The following is a 17,797-nucleotide window of genomic DNA, read 5'->3' on the forward strand; positions in this document are numbered from 1 at the left end:
GTTATCGATTGTCCCACTCAGTTTTTGTCGGCCATGTTAGTTTGACTTTGTTTATTTCGACTTCTTTATTTTCTTAATTATTTTGGCTCTTCTAACTCCCCAATAGGCAAGTTCATTTATAAGACTAGTTACAATGGCCTGTTGAATCTTTATTTCAACAGCTTAATGCCTATATGATAAGGGTGTTGAATACAAAAGAAAACCGATGTGGATTCATTTTAACTAAATAAATTCAACTCGTTGAATGCAAATGAAGTGGGGTTTAGAGGTATATGTGTCAGCTGGTGATTGTAGGGAAGGGTGAGAGAAAGTTTTTTTTGGACCGACATAATTTTTTTTTTCTATCTGTTGTTTCCTATTGATTATCCAGATTTTTGTGTGTTTTTTATCTCCTCTCAATTATTTATACTCAATTATTTGGTTGTAATCAATTTTTTTTTAAAAAAGAAATTTATATCAAAATTCATAATTTTTTAAAATCTATATATAGAGACTTTTTTCGTTTCATTTGGACATAAAAAAAAACTTCATTTCTCACTAACTTTCTCCTATATCTTCCTATCAACTCTTAATACTTTTTAAAAAATTTCTTTTGTTGTTAAATGGATCCCAATAATAATCCGTTTAACACTCAAAATTCTTCTAATCATCCGTTCAACTATCCAAATTCCAACAATTATCAGTTTCAAAACCAATCTGCAAATCAACCCCAAAATGTACCAAATTATGGGTTTTCACCAAATTTTTTCATGCCATAAGCTGTTCCAAACTATCCTCCATATTTGGATCAATGATGTCATATCCATCTCAAACACCTTCTAGTTCTTCTACTCCAATGGGTAATGTTTCAAATGTTGGAGTAAATGAATTTCCCGGATTTTCTACGCAAATGGCTCTTGGTGATATGAGCGGTGGTACTGAAGTCACTCCAAATACAGAAGATTCAACTCCAACTCGCCAGAAAAGTCCCAAATGGACAACAGAGCAAAATTTGGTGTTATTGAGTGGATGAATTATATATGGAACATACAGCGTTGTTGGTAAAAACCAAAAAAGTGAAGCTTATTGAGGTAAAATTGATGACTACTGTAATGAGCATTGCTCATTTCATCCTCCTCGCGACGGAGCTTCATGCAGAAATCATTACAACTACATGAATCTAGAACTAGGCAAATGGATTGGTGCTTATGATAACGCCAAGCGTTTACAACAAAGCGGCTGGTCGAAGAATGGTGTATTGGTAAAAGCACATGAATTATATTCAAGTTCTACAAAAGGCCAATTCAATTTAATGTCAGAATGGCAAGCTGATCGTGATCAACCACATTATAGTAGTCAAGTAGGAGGAAATACTGGATCTGGGAGCAGTGGATCGAAGAGATCCCGTGAGAGTGATGCAAGTGATTCAAGTTCTGTAGGATCTGTTGCTCGTCCAATGGGGAGAGATGCAGCTAAAAAAAAAGGGAAACAGAAAGGTAAGGGCGCAGCTTTGGAAGTAGTCAACGAAGAGTGGATGAATTCAAACAATTCAAGACGCAAGAGTTGAAACGATTGGACAAAATAACCATGAGGCAAGAGGAAGCAAACCAATTAATGAAAGAAAGAACTGAAGCTAAAAAGATGAAGATGTATCTAAAGCTAAGTGAAAAGGAGCATCTTGATGACCGAAGTAAAGAGTTGTTGGAGAAGTTTAGTCACGATCTATTTGGAAATTAACTATTCTCAAGTGTCTGGTTCAATTATGTATTTTCTATTTTAATAATGTGTGCTTGTTTCGATATGCTTTAATAACGTGTGTATCTGCTTTAATAACATGTGTATGTCTCTTTGTGTTTTAATAATGTGTGTTTGTTTTCTTCTTCTTTAATAATGTGTGCTAATTTTCTTCTTCTTTAATAATGTGTGCTTGTTTTCATCTTCTTTAATAATGTGTGTTTGGCTATTTCTCCGACGATGTAACCCATCACTTTCGACTTTTATCAGAGAATCTAATCTATTTTGTTTTTTTCTTCTCTAATAATGTCTATTTGGCTCTTTTCCGACAATGTAACCCATCACTTTCGACTTTTATCAGAGAATCTAATCCATTTTGTTTTTTTCTTCTTTAATAATGTCTATTTGGCTCTTTCTCCGACAATGAAATCCGTGACTTTCGGATTTTATCACAAAATCTAATCCATATCTATTAATTAAGTAAATATAATGTTTGTTTGGAATCCGATGATATCAACCACTCAATTTCTTATAAATGAAACCTCATTATTTCATTTTTGTATACCAATAACACAATCCTCATCTTACTAAAAAAATATCAATAACACAATCCTCAATGGATCCATCTGATTTTCCTTTTGATGTCGAAGCTTACAAACGACAGTCAGAAATAGAAGAAAGATACATCGTGAACCGGTTTAGAGAGAGTCGAAACAAAATAGAAGAAGATTATCTAGGTCGTAACAAGAGAAAATACTTCAAGAGAGATCATGTAGCCGCAAACCAAAGATTGATTGACGACTACTTTGCCGATCAACCTACATATGATGATGCAATGTTTTGTCGTCGATTCCGGATGCAAAAACAAGTTTTCCTCCGAATCGTTGGTGACCTGTCAAGCAGTGAAGACTACTTCACCCAACGAGTTGACGCAGCCAATAAAGAAGGTATATCCCCATTAGAAAAATGTACCACAACTATGCGAATGTTAGCATATGGTATGGCGGCAGACGCGGTCATTGAGTACATCAAAATTGGAGGTACTACAGCATTGGAGTGCTTGCCTAGATTTTGTAAAGGAATCATACATTTTTATGAGTAAGTGTATCTCAGAGCTCCAACTCAAGATGACCTCCAAAGAATTTTGCATGTCAACGAGATGCGAGGGTTTCCAGGGATTATTGGAAGTATTGATTGCATGCACTGGGAATGGAAAAATTGTCCTACGGCATGGGAAGGTCAATTTACTCGAGGAGATAAGGGAACCACCACTGTTATTCTTGAAGCAGTTGCATCTCATGATCTATGGATATGGCATGCTTTTTTTGGGTGTCCAGGCACATTGAACGATATCAATGTTCTAGATCGTACACCAGTGTTCGATGATGTTGAACAAGGAAATACTCCAAAAGTAAACTTCTTTGTGAACCAACGCCCATGTGATATGGCATATTATCTAGCTGATGGTATCTATCCTTCTTATCCAACTTTCGTCAAATCAATTCGTCTTCCTCAAAGTGAACCAGATAAGTTATTTGCACAACACCAAGAAGGATGTCGGAAGGACATCGAACGTGCATTTGGAGTGTTACAAGCTCGATTTAAAATCATTCGCGAACCAGCACGTTTGTGGGACATAGCCGATTTAGCTATGATCATGCGGTCATGTATTATATTACATAATATGACTGTTGAGGATGAGCGAGATACATATGCGCAATATTGGACTGATTATGATCAGTCTGAGGCAAGTGGTTCTTGTACATCACAACCATTCTCTACCGAGGTGCTACCTGCTTTTGCAAATCATGTGCGTGCTAGATGTCAATTACGTGATTCAAATGTCCATCATGAATTGCAAGCAGATCTAGTCAAACACATATGGGCTAAATTCGGGATGTTCCGTGATTAAAGAGGTTTTAAAATTTATGTGTGTGATTTAAGTTAAGATGATTGTACTAATTAAGTTATGTATGTTTTATTAGTTGTATTGTGTGTTTGTATTTTCCGAATTTGAAGTTTGTGTAATTTTATTTTTTTTAATAATAATAATTTTTTATATATTAATATATTAGCTAAAAATATAAAATTCAATTTAAAAAATAATAATGTAACTTTTATTAATTTTAAATTACTATAAATGTGTTGTTATCAAATTAAGTAAAAATAAAAATATAAAATGAAAATAGTGGGGTAAGGTGTTAAATTCTATTAAACAAAACTATTGGAGAGGTTAAAATTGAGGTGGTGTTGAATGATTAGGTGGAAAAAAGAGAAAATGATGTGGAATGTTAAAAGTTGAGGTGGAGGGTGTTGAAAAAAAAAACCATTGTAGATAGCCTAATGTTTTATCCATGCTATAGCTGTGATTGGGAGCACTATGAAGTGCGTATTTGACTAGTTAAAAAAAAATATGGCAAATGTTACCATTTACAATTTATTTGAGTGGTTTGCGTTTTCTCCAAAAAGTGAAACTAACTTACGTGCGCTTTCAAAATAGGGTAATTAACTCATGGACCGCCTTTTGTCTCCATGAATACCAATTATCTAGCGTATTGTTTAAAAATGCACTGGGTAAAGCTTGTTTTATTTAATTAATTTATAACTTTATTTCTTCTCAAATTATAAAACAATCAGTATTTAATATAAAAAATCAGATTATATAAATATAAAACAGACTAATATAAACTATTAAGTATATCATAAATCATGGGTCTCCATATATTAAATTTTTTTTAATCCAATTTACTTTATTTTAAAATTATACATCTTCATTGAATTATACACCAATTGCACAATTTTATTGTTTCATATCTTTATCATTTTTTCTAAATACTATATATATATATATATATTATTGTGTGTATATAACCGAATATATTGTTTTAAAAGTAAAACAACATGTTTAACAATTTTCTTATTAACAACCAAAATATTTTCTTATTAATAATACCACTAGTAGTTTTTTCACCAATCAAACATTATTTCATATCAACCGTACCAAACAATAAAACCGCTTTACCCGCACAACCAAATACACTGTTACCATTCAGACCCATATTAACATTTTTGAAATTTGGTAAAAAAAGTTTGGAGTTAAAAAAATATATTTACATTCCACAAATGATATATATTTTCTGACTAAAAAAGATGTATCATTTATAGAGTTATGATGTCAAATATAAAGATATATCTTGTTACACAATTTAGATATTGAGTACATAAAATTTAGTCCTATGAGTAATAATATAATATCAACAATGTTACAACTCTGTGACAATAAAACTAAATCTGTATAAATACTAACTTTAGCAATTTAACATATGCACGTAAAAAAGCAACAATATTTTGTGGAAAATTTTGTCTCTCTATAGGTCCAAACCTAGACTAAAATCCATAGGTCCAAACCTAGACTAAAAATAATTACAACTATATCCAAACAATAACCAGACCGTAATCATATTTTATTTAAAAACTATACCGTTTATCGTAAATATATAGTTAAATTAAATTAACTATAACCGTTAATTGACTGTAACCGTATCAAAACCATTGATTAACCGTATAGTTAAACCGTAACCGTTTTAAAAACATAATAAAATATACTAACTAATATTTATTTAATATGAATCATATGATATACAGAAATATAAGTACACTAAAAGAACATATTAATTAGAAAACAAATAATATATATTATTTTATGTCATGTCATCAAATAATATCAACCATATCTTATTATCAAATAACCGTAACCATATACAATTGAAATCGCTTCAACCGAAACCGTATTTAATCATACCGTTTATTAAACAGTAACGATTAAGGTTAAACAAAATTTATAACCGTAACTGGTGGTCTGGGCCGGTCCTATAGTTTATGTGGCCTAAAGCAAGTTTATAGAAGTATAATTATTAAAAATTGTAAAACTTTTGCATTTATTAGAAATTATTTTTGTTTCAGTAATATTATTTTAAGTTGTATATGTGATTAATAAAAGAATGAAGAAAATAATAAAAGAAAACTAATATTATTTTTTAAAGGTAAAAGAGGACTTAGGCAAGGCGACCCTCTTTCCCCTTACCTTTTTGTGATTGCAATGAACACCCTCTCCCTAATGTTCAACAAAGCTGCTGAGGATGGGAAGATAGGCTATCATTACCACTGTGACACGGCAAAGCTTACCCATCTTTGTTTTGCGGATGATCTCTTGATATTCCTGGATGGGTCGCTAACTTCAGTACAAAATGTCCTGCAAGTATTAAAAGAGTTTGAGGAGCTTTCTGGTCTAGCTATTAGTGTTCAAAAATCATCATTCTATACGGGAGGAATGACTGAGGCTGAAACAAACCTTATTGCAACCACTACTGGCCTCTCTCATGGCGTACTCCCTGTGAGATATCTTGGTGTACCCCTATGCACAAAGAAACTCTCGATTCAGGACTGTGAACCACTTTTGCAACAGGTTAAAGGAAAAATAAATAACTGGTGCACAAAAGCCTTATCTTTTGCGGGTCGACTGCTTCTTATTAATACTGTCATCGCCGGTATCTCGAATTTCTGGTCATCTACTTTCGTTCTCCCTAAGGCCTGCATCAGAAAGATAAATTCGTTATGTAGTGCCTTCCTTTGGAAGGGAACTCTAGAAGGCCACCACTCTGCTAGAGTTGCTTGGGACAAAGTCACAAAGCCAAAGAATCAAGGAGGACTAGGAATAAGAGATCTCACCTACTGGAATAAAGCATGTACTATTAGGCTGATTTGGTTGCTCTTTTTTAGGTCCGGATCGATTTGGGTAGCATGGTTTAAAGCTCACTTTCTTCGGGGATCACTCAGCAACTTCTGGACAATGAAACCAAGGCCAAGTTACTCATGGATGGCGAACAAGTTGGTCAAAACTAGAGAGGTAGCATATAATTGGATAAAGCTAAGGATTGGGAATGGTCTTACCTGCAGGTTCTGGTCGGATAATTGGTCACCCTTCGGGAAACTACAGCACTATCTCCGGAATCACACACACTCTAGTCTGGGAATCCCCAAGAACTCCACTCTTGCTCAACTCTTTTCACGTGGTCGATGGTGTTTGCCTCATGCAAGATCAGAAGAACAGGTAACTCTTCAAGTCTACCTCACGACTGTAAACCTCACCGACACTGAGGACACTTATGATTGGGAAATTCCTGGAGCCACGGGTCCTACTACCAAGCGTTTCTCCACCGGACTGGTTTATAACAAGCTCCGGGATCCTTCGCCCACAGTACCATGGAGTAAAGTAACATGGATCTCAGGAGGAATCCCGAAGCACTGCTTTCTCACCTGGCTTCTAATGCTAGATCGCCTTCCCACTCGGGATCGCCTTCTGAACTGGGGCTTACAGACCGATCCAAGCTGCATCCTATGTAACCTCTTCCCAGAAAGCCGCTCACATCTCTTCTACTCTTGCTCCTTCACTTGGACCGTGTGGAGATCGATTGCAACCAAATGCCAGATCCAACCTCAAACATCTTGGGACTCAACCGTGATACAGATGCAAACATTACAAGGCTCAAAGGCGCGCTGTCGGCTAACTCTACTTGCTTGGCAGTGTTCGTCCTACTTGATCTGGTCCGAGAGAAATAATCGACTTCATCGCCAACACTTCAAAACCACTGACCAACTCCTCCGCCTCATTGATTCCACGATCCGAAGCAGAATCGATTCTTACAGGGACTCCAATCCATCGATGTCTGCCTTGATGCTACAGCACTGGTTCTCCACTCCTTAGATGATCGAGTGACGTTTACTATTCCATCGGCTAGGTTAGCCTATTACTAGGTTCAAGTTCACGATCCTTCCACTATGTATTTTTCTCTTTTGCTCACTGGGCTTGGCCCAAAAACACTAAGGCTGGACCTTTGTAATTTTTTCTTTCAGTTTAAATAGAAAGCCCTTTGACAAAAAAAAAAAAACTAAGTGTAGAACAAAAATATGTCAAGGATCGGAGAGCTTTTCTAAAAAATAAGAGGGGAAAAGAAAAAATAAAAATACAAAACAAAAAGATGCATGTGGAATCGAAACCGGGTGACTTTAAAATTACTTGTAGTCACATTAATGCCACTCGACCAATAACATATTCATTAGTGTGGCCTCAATTTTTTCTTTAATATTGTGTGACCTAAAGTATAGGCTTTGCCTGCCTTATGGTAGGGTCGGGCCTGGTAGGGCCGGGCCTGCTGGTGGTTATGCCTAAAGCATGAGGGACAGAGATACATACGATTGTATGAATATGATCATGTTTTTAAAAAAAAATTTAAGAAACGGAGCTTTTTATTATTGGGCTCCTTAATGGAGAGATCCACGAAATTACAAGGGAAACAGAGGTTACAAGCAAATCGGAATAGTAACCATCACCGAAAAGAAGACTCGTGCCCTATTGACACCATGTTGCAGAGGGTCCGATCATCAGTTCCGGCGGATGCGAGTACCACAACTTTGCGGTTTATAGAGGTATCTAGTAAACGGGGAGGAAGCATCCGACTCCCGACCACCGTTCCTTTTTACTCGACCAACCAGCCCACCACAAATCTCTCGGTATGAACAACTCTCCAACAACTCGGCATGTTGTTGGTAGCTCCTGTTCCTAGCAAGCTTCGACTTCAGGCATATTCTCTTCTTCCCAGATATGACGTTCTTCCATTTTGCCGAATCAGATCTCTTCACACCGGCCCGGCGGAGGCAAGTCACGGCAGCGATAGGGGCCGATGGCTCAATCGGAAAACCAAAACGCACGAAATCCTCAACAGCCTTCAAGAAACGAATATACCGCTAACCGCCACAGCACTTCGACAACCCACCTTCTCCTCCATCGACTTCCGTCGTGAATGCTAAGCCAATCTGACGGATGAGCCACGAGAGTCGATCACTGCTCCTTACCAGCGTTTTGAAGCCGACAGGATCTGCAGCAATGCTCTCCTTCCGGTATCTTGGAGTCGCACCCACATCGAAGGAGGAGTGTCGACGGAGAAAGAAGATCTAATTCATCCCTTCACCCTCACAGTAAATCGAGGTAGTGAATCACAAGGCCACCAAGAACAAATCTAAAAAGTGAAAAAGTGAAAACTCAAGTAGAGTGAAGAGAGAGTTTATTTGGAACGATTGTCCCTTGGAACAAATTTTTCTAAAGTAATGATTGTCCTTTGAATATGATCATGTTATGGTCGTAAAGTAATGTAAAATGTCGGTAGATAAATACTCTTCGTAGTTTTGGTGAATAGCTAGCCGCAACAACAAATTCAAAACTAAAATGAGAAAAAAAAAAAAAAAAAACCTAAAGCTCTCTCTCGTTCTCTTAAAACTCTCAAGTTATGTAACACATTGACATCTTTATTTATACTAAAACACTAATCCTAATCCTATTAGAAAATCTCTATGTTTAGATAACTCTTCGAGAGACATAAATTTTATTTTCTGAGACTATTCTGTATTGAGAGCTGAAAGGAGAAGATCTCTAATCTTTCATAACACTTTGGAGAAGAATTTTGTACCCTTTTTACTCTATTCTTTTGCAATTCAATTATGTTTATCATTCATTTGCTGTTCTTTCATCTCCATGTCTGAGTAGTTTCTCTGTTGGGTTTAGTGTTTCAGAAAGATTTCTAAAGTGATTCTCCCAAGGAATCAACACTCTAAGGTAGGTAGACTGATAATCCTAGAACTCTGAAGGCTCGCGAAACTGGATGATAAGGCGCGAGATGAACTCGAAAATCCTTATGCCCCAAACTCTCTTAAAACAAACCAAACAAAGCAAGGTGGTGGAACTTTAGATAGAAGCTTTGCGGAGACAGATGACAAGGCGTGAGACGAATCCCGAAAATCCCTGTGCCCTAGACTCTCTTATAACGACTCTTCAATCCTCAGCTAACGAATGGCAACATCAAGTGCGGCGAAATCACTTGATATACTGAAAACTCTTTGATGTAACCCACCAAGGAGAACTCTTTGATGTAACCCAACAAGGAGAAAGAACAAGTTCCAAAAGAACAAAGGAGTTTTTTGATATGCTCAAATTAAACCCTAGAGTTATTCTCTCAAATTAAGAGATCACTGTAGTACTTAGGGGTCGAATTCCACAAGAACTCTAGATCATACAATAAATTATAGATTTTTATGGTTACGCTAAACATAATAATTTGTATTGAAATTAAAGCAATGCAAAATATTAAAATAGAAGTGTTGTAAATTCAAGGGATTAAAAAGCTAGGTCTAGGGAATTTCTCAGGAACTTATGGAATATTAAATAAATAAATAAATAGGATTCAAGCAACTGAAATCAGATCTAGAAATCTAAACTCAATTGTAAAATAAATCAGTTCTCACTGCAACTACTATCTAAGTTTAAAACCCAAAAATCCAAATCTCTTTGTAAAATTCAAGGTTAAAACCAGCTTTAAAAACAAGTTTAGATTATTCACAAAATTACTAAATCAAATCTCTTTGCAAGAAGTAATTTTGCTCATTAAAGGTTTAATCAGGAAAATCAATTATATTCTCATATCAATTTATTTTCCTAGGTTACTAATTCTAGATGACCAATCAAGAATTAATATGAAGAACAACCAAAGATGAAGATCTAGAAAGATAATGAACCCTTAAAATAAACAGATGTAATAATCCATAAAAACCATGTGAAAAATCCTAAACCTAACAAGTAAACTACTCAAACATATTCAATGAAACACAAGACATCATTCTGAATAATAAGCAATAGATATTTAAAAGTAAGAAATGAGTTTAGGATCTCTACAGAGGGAGTTCAAATTTCTCTCCCAAAAACTCTCAATATCTCTCAAAAAGTTAAAGCTGCTAGAATAAAACTTCAGGGTTTCTAAGACCTAAAAACACTATATATATGTCCTAAAACACGTCAGAGACTAGTCTTGCAATTATGAAAACTTCGGGTAACTTTTTAAAACTTCCCAAACTTGGGTCTTGATACGGCTAAACTGGGTGTCGACCGACACCAAGGGTGGTGTCGATCGACACCATCACTCTTGATTGAGTCCAATTTGATTTTCTCCAGTTAAATGCTCCTAAATGATCCAAATTGCTCCACTTTGCTCCTTCTGTGCCAAAATCCTAGAAAACCTGTAAAATCTCAAAAACATCCTACAAAACAAATCAAAAGACTCAAAAACACACTTATATCATGGTTAAAACCCGTAAAACCATGACATATCATTTTCCACTCTCAAATAAAAGATAAAATATATTTGGATTAATTGATGTTTCTCAAATGAGATTACATGTGTTTATAAAGATATAAGAAACTTGGTAACAAAGCGAATAAAGATAGATAGTTGAATGAAAACCAAACTCTTAAAGTTTTCCTTCCCAAGGTGACTCTTGAACTCTATTTTCGTCACTCCTCTTAGACCACAAAATAAAGGGATTATTTTGGGATTTCTTGCACTTGAATTAGGCTCAAAGTTGTCTGGACTTGATAGACATCATCCCCAATAAAATTTCACATGCTATCCTTGCCCATAATCTCTTGAATTAGCCCAATAAGTGCATCTTTGAACTTCTCTCTCTTTGACTCCTTGGTTCAATTTGCTGAAAAGAAACAATATTGCCTGTATCATGTCTTCACCTTAGGCTTAGTAGAAACAATTCCTGGTTTCCATACATAATATTGGAAGCTCCTAAACCAATTGGACCTAAAACTCTTCAAGTGAAGAACTAAATTGACCTCCTTTGGCAAATGGAGTGTATCCTCATGTTCCGTGGGCCAAAACTTCTGTTCCTGAGCTTGTTGGAAACATAAGAGATCCATTAATACACTCCAAGTAGTTTCGTGTCGAAATAGTTTCTGAGTTGGTTTGTGTAACACGATCATTGGCTCAGGCGCGAAACTGGGACTATGATAAATCCACTAACTTGAAATATCCATATCTTTCACATATGAACTTATTTCAGTGTGATTTCAATTCTCCATGGTTTTGGAATGGATCAATATTCCATAACAGTTCCGTTCATAGCTTGAATCCTTCTGACTTGGTCGGAATCCTCCGTTGAATGTTCGTAGGTCCAAATCGTGTAACCATGAGTTCACCTGATTTGTAAAATGAATAACTCCTTCATCCGAATTATGATTGGACTGATTCCACTTCGAGATATGCTCTAAACAAGGTAAGAATGTATCCCAAATAGTCGTTTGGCTCAAAAAATTGATCTTTGACTTTGTTTGTGTTGAACAAGACTCAAGGATCTTCTTGGATGGTCTCATGATCATATCAGTTTCTAAGATTAATTGATGCTAGATTGGTGATACTAGGATTTTTGTGTCTCCTAGTAGGTCTCAATTAACCTTATATGATATAGTACTTAAGGTGTCAATCCAATTTGGAATCTTTACTATCACTCAAGATGCAATCACGAAGTCACAAGTTAAGCCAATCCAAAAAGAGTGTTTTTCTAACAATCCTAGAATGGTCATAATACAAAACGGAAATGAGTCACAGAACCAGAAACAAAAATGTATGACAAGAAGCGAACAAGAATAAATGAAACCGAAAACGATTCTAAGCATGAACAAACGAAACAGTCTCGGGAATGTAATATCAATCAAAAAGATAGAGGTCCTAAGGATGGGAGTAATTGATGTCGGTGGAGTATCCTAGTCTACAGAGTGTTTAACATAACACAAGAAAACTATCCCTAAACAATGAACATCACAACTTAGCTAATCCAATCTCTTGGCAAAAGCTACTCAGACTCAACCACCTCCATACCTAGCTCTCGCTAGAGAAACATGGTCGAGCAGGCATGACAAACAAGTTCATTCATGTCAACAATCATCCTAGACAACCAATCTCTTAGGCTAGGAACGTAAGTCTCTAGCACTAGTTGGTCAGACATTTCATCAAACACCTTTTGGGTGTGGAAATGTCTCGAACCTAGTCCCAGTTGATCAGAGAGAAACTAGTATTTCTAACTCTAGTCCAAAAGGGAATCATACAATCAAAGTTTAAACACTCTACATCCTAAGATCCTCCACTTAATCTATCCCATCCTCAAGAACTAACACACTACTTAGATCCGGAAATCATCACCAAAGATACAAATCCAGAAAATATTCAACAAAGCATAGTAGATAGATAGAAATGAGAAGAACAACTTTGTAGAAGAAATCCAATGCAAAAACTCAATAAAATCAAAGCTATATGGATTACAAGATCGGAGTACGTTTTTGGTGGCTAGGTAAACCATACAAAAGAAAACGAGATAAAAGCTAAGATGTCCTCAAAAACAAGACTTAACAAAATGTATATATAGTGAAAATGCGTGAATCCCTAAAACTTACAAAGACAAGATAGGGCGTCGGTTCAGGAATCTCCTGAAGCGTGTGAAACCAAACATGTGCGATTGATTGGTGCAGCTGAGAGTGGCTCGATTGGTGCAGCTGAGAGTGGCTCAATTGGTGCAGCTGAGAGTGGTTCGATTGGTGCAGCTGGGAGTGGCTCGATTGCGGAGGTTGAGCGTGGCTCGATCCTCTGCGCTTCCAACGTCTCGTAGACACCTGAAATACTCCGAAATGCACAATGTATGCAAGGATGATGCAGAAATTGCCTAAACATGCAAAGTGTACGAAAGAGGTTCTAATATGATGCAAAACGACTAGTTGTCCTAGCTAAATGCATGACAAATTCAGGCTAAGGAGATGCAAAATATAGACATATCAATTGGTTAGATTAGGGATTTATCTTATTATTCTTCATCCATTGTTGTTCTTAATGCTTAATCTAGATTGATTACCTAGATTAAGATCTTAGGTTTAATTCATCGGGGCACCAGAAGTGTTGTTGAGTTGCTTGAAAAGAACATCACTGAGCAAATTGATCCTTAGCCAATGCGAGTTGAAGTTAAGGCACTTTGTGAACAAATTAAACTTGAACTTGTTAATGCTTGCTTGGTTTCAAAAGAGAGTTTAGGGTCTATTAATTCATTGCTTAGATAATTAACGCTGCGAGAGTAGGTTAGCATTACAATTGTGATTTGAGTTCAAGAACGGTGTTTAATGCATCCATATCTAATTTTCCAAATTCGTTATCATATTTCCTGATGATTCCCTATTCCCAATGTTTTTCCATTGATTTAAATACCTCTTTTATTTACTACTTTGCTAGTGACTTTCAAACACAAACTTCTTTTGTCTTAGCTATATTTGATCTTAATAATTCATAGTGTGATTGTTTGGTCTATGTCGATTCGATCCTGAAGTTTTACAACGATACCACAAGATCGTGGTTGAGTACACATGATACGATCTCCCTAGGATAAGAACTCTGATGAAGGCTGTAGACTGATGAATGATGATGAGATTCGATGGTGATGGTGCGGAAGTGGAAGGTGATGATTCGTAGGAGACAATTACGATGGAATTAATGAAGATCTAGTGATAACAATGGTTCGATGGAGATATATGTTTAGGTGGTTGTGTGGAACGAAACAAAGTGAAGAGTTTCTGAATCACAAAGTGTATAGAAACCCAGAAATCAAGAACGCATTCAAGAATTCAAATTGAGGAAAAAGTTTGACAATACTTGTTCATACAACTTCTTCGCTAAAGAACAAGGAGGCGTGGCTATGGGGCTTTATAATTAACCCTAGGCTCGACACTCCAAACAACAGGAAGTTCAAAATAAAACAACAAGACGTTTTAAGGAAAACAAGAAAAACAGCAAAACATCAGGTACTGAAGTCTGGCAACTTAATTCTGAAGTCTGGTGACTAAAGTCTGAAGTCTGGTGACACAATACTGAAGTCTGAAGTATGGTGACACAATACTGAAGTCTGGTGACTAAAGTCTGAAGTCTGGTGACACAATACTGAAGTCTGGTGACTTGTAGATTATCCCCCCTTTGGTAATGATTTCTAGATAACTCGACGTAGTGATCCATTTGCCTCATTAAAAACCATGCTGAGAAAACCCATTGGGACAAAACTCAGCTATGGGAAAAAGAGTACAAACTTCTCACCTAAGTTACCTAGTCATCATTACCGGGTGAAGTCTTCAGGTTGGATATGTTGAAGACTTGGATCCTTGGTAGGTTGAATGACCCATCACTATGAGTGCATGAGCTTTCTTGGCCCTCTCCTTAGCTCTTGAACGAGTGATCCTTCCCACCACCTCCAGTTGCTCTGCAGCCTCTGGCTCCTTGCTTGCCACGATCATATCATCCTCCCCCTCTTCAAAAGGATTTGTCCTCAAATCGGAATCTGCATAGTAAGAGAGCAAGTCAGAAACATTGACTGTTGACGATATGGTATACTTACCTTGAAGATCAGTCTGATATGCGTTGTCATTGATCCTCCTTATGACTTCTCTGAAAAACAAATTAGCTACAATGATAGCATCATCCGTCTTGTGACTTGCAATGACGTGAGCCATCTTGCTAAACCTGTCAACCACAACAAAAATAGAATCTCTACCATTTCTGGTTCGAGGTAAGCCAAGAACAAAATGCATAGAAATTTGAGTCCAAGGTTGAGAAGGATTTGGTAGAGGAGTGTACAAGCCGTGAGACTGTACCTTACCCTTCGCCATTTTGCAAATATGGCACCTAGAACAAACCTTCTCAACGTCCTTCTTCATTTGAGGCCAATAGAAGTGTTCTTGCAGTCCAAGCAGAGTCTTTGACACCCCAAAATGTCCAGCTAGTCCACCTCCGTGAGCTTCTCTGATCAGCATCTCTCTCATGGATCCTCTTGGTATGCACAATCTATCCTTAAAGAACAGATACCCATCCTGCCTATAGTAGTTTTCAAAAGCAAACTTATGGCATTTGCCATAGCTCTCAGCATAATCGAGGTCAGTCTCATAAAATCCTACTAGCTTAGAAGATAAAGTAGAAATGAGAGTGTATCTCCTGGATAATGCATCTGTGACTACATTATCCTTACCTGCACTTGGACTCAGGTTCTCTTTAATGTGTCCCTTGCTCATCAGCTCTTCTACTTGCTTCTGAAGCTCTTTAGTTTCTACTGGATTGGTTCTGTAAGCTGGTCTGTTCGATAGAGCTGAACCAGGTACCAATTCGATCTGATGCTTTATCCCACATAGTGGCGGCAAACCTGGAGATATCTCTTCTGGAAACTCATACTTGTACTCCTCTTTAATCTCTATGATTTCGCGTGGAAGCTCTTCTGCTGGCTTAGTGCTGGTGAGTGTCTCTTTATACCCAAACTTGAATGTGGTCATCTCTGGCTCAAATAGCTTGTTGAACTCGCTGTGATTGATGTACAGGCTGTGAGACACTTTCTCTGTATCCTTGTGGTGCATGTGAAGCTGGTCCTTGTAGATTTCGCTGGGTGTAAGTGGTAGAAGAGTGACCTTGCGCCCTTTGAACTCAAATGACTGCTTGTTGGTGTAACCATCTTGAAACACTCTTCTGTCGAACTGCCATGGTCTTCCCAAAAGGATGTGACTTGATTTCATTGGAATAACATCACAAAGCAGCTCATCCTCATACTTCCCAATCGCTAGTTTCACCATCACTTACTGCGTGACTGTCAAAGCACCCTTGTTGTTCAACCACTGTAGCTGATAAGGTCTTGGATGTGAAGTAGTCTTGAGATTAAGCTTCTGTACCATCTCTTCACTAGCTGCATTAGTACAGCTACCACCATCGACAATCAAAGTGCAGACCTTGTCTTGAACCTTACACCTGGTGTGAAATAGGTTCTCACGCTGACCTCTATCATCTGGATGCATCTGAACACTTAAAGCTCTGCGTGCTACTAACATCTCTCCCATGACTGCGGATTCTCCTTCTTCATCTAGTTCAGGCTCTGGTTCACTCTCTGAACTGTCTACTGGCACAATCTCTCCTCCATCTTGAAGAAGAAACATCTTCTTGTTAGGACAGTCTTTAGAATAATGCCCCTTCCCTTGGCATTTGAAACACCTGATATGACTTGTAGAGGTGCTACTCTTGGGCTTGGAATCGATTTTAACTTCCTCTTTGACTATGGTTGTCACGGGTTTGCTGTCCTTGGTGAAGGCGGGTTTACTGAACTCTCTCGGTTTGGGCAGGTCAGGCGTAAATGTAGACCTCACTCTCTCTTGATCTGCGATTCAATCAGCTCTGCCTTATGTACCATTTCTTGCACATCTTCATAGTTCTGCAGCTCTATCTTGTCTTGAATCTCTCTGTTCAAACCTCCAAGAAACCTAGACATAACCATGTCTTCACTTTCCCTCAAATCAACTCTGATCATAAGTGTTTCCAGCTCCTGATAGTAGTCTCTTACAGACTTAGTGCCTTGAGTGAGACGCCTCAGCTTGTTAAGAATCTCTCTCTGGTAGTATGTAGGCACAAACTTCTTCCTCATCTGCGTGACTAGCTGTTCCCATGTAGTGATAGCAGGCTCTCTCTGTCGATGTCTAGTAAGTCCCAACTGCTCCCACCACAACAAAGCATAACCACTGAATTCGGATATGGCTATCTTCACCTTGTTCAACTCATAAGTACCTTGAATCTGAAAGTTGGATTCCATATTCCTTTCCCAGTCTAGATAAGTTTCTGGATCATTGGTTCCATGGAAAGAAGGATACTGAATCTTGAGATGTTTCAGCTGCTGCCTCAAAGGATCATATTCCCTACCATGATCTCTATTTCGGTTTCTCCTCATTGTTTCTTGACTATGATCTGAAACTTCTTCTTCTTCAGAATAATCTCTCTCTGAATCAATGTATATCCGATGCCCAGCTACTTGTTCAGCTAGTCGTGGGCGTGTGTGATCTCTGCCAGTTCTGTGATGCTCTCTTTCTGTACCTGGAGTGCTTCTCCTCTGATTGAAACAAGTCTCTCTCCCCCCAGTAAGTGTATTAACTGTTCTGATCCGTGTGTGCTTGGAGGAAGCTCCCACGTGTGCCTTTCCTTTAGCTAAGCGGAGAGCTTCATTCGGACTAGGCGGGTCTAAAGAACTTTGTTCTGGAGCACTAGATGCGTGAGCTATGTCCTTGAATTGTTTCTCAAACTTGTTACTGAGCTGCTCCATCTGTTGCTGAAACTGAGTAGACATTGTTTTGTTTGCTTCAGCT

General features: G+C 37.5%; 1 protein-coding gene and 1 pseudogene across 1 annotated transcript; both read left to right on the forward strand.

The window, feature by feature from the left end:
* Positions 1-621: 621 nt before the first annotated feature.
* LOC104710586 (uncharacterized) lies at positions 622-1,862 on the forward strand (annotated as a pseudogene).
* A 3,890-nt stretch (positions 1,863-5,752) lies between these two features.
* LOC147937801 (uncharacterized) lies at positions 5,753-7,477 on the forward strand. Its single transcript, XM_087465270.1, has one exon. It carries the CDS (start codon positions 5,813-5,815, stop codon positions 7,475-7,477), a length of 1,665 nt encoding a protein of 554 aa, XP_087321396.1. The 5' UTR covers positions 5,753-5,812.
* The last annotated feature ends 10,320 nt before the right edge of the window (positions 7,478-17,797 follow it).

The sequence above is a fragment of the Camelina sativa genome, chromosome 9 (genome assembly GCF_030686135.1).
Source record: "Camelina sativa cultivar CO46 ecotype springtype chromosome 9, ASM3068613v1".
NCBI classification, from domain to species: domain Eukaryota; kingdom Viridiplantae; phylum Streptophyta; class Magnoliopsida; order Brassicales; family Brassicaceae; genus Camelina; species Camelina sativa.

Excerpts from the sequence above, each read along its gene's own strand:
- LOC147937801 (XM_087465270.1), top strand. The coding sequence starts at position 5,813 with ATGAACACCCTCTCCCTAATGTTCAACAAAGCTGCTGAGGATGGGAAG.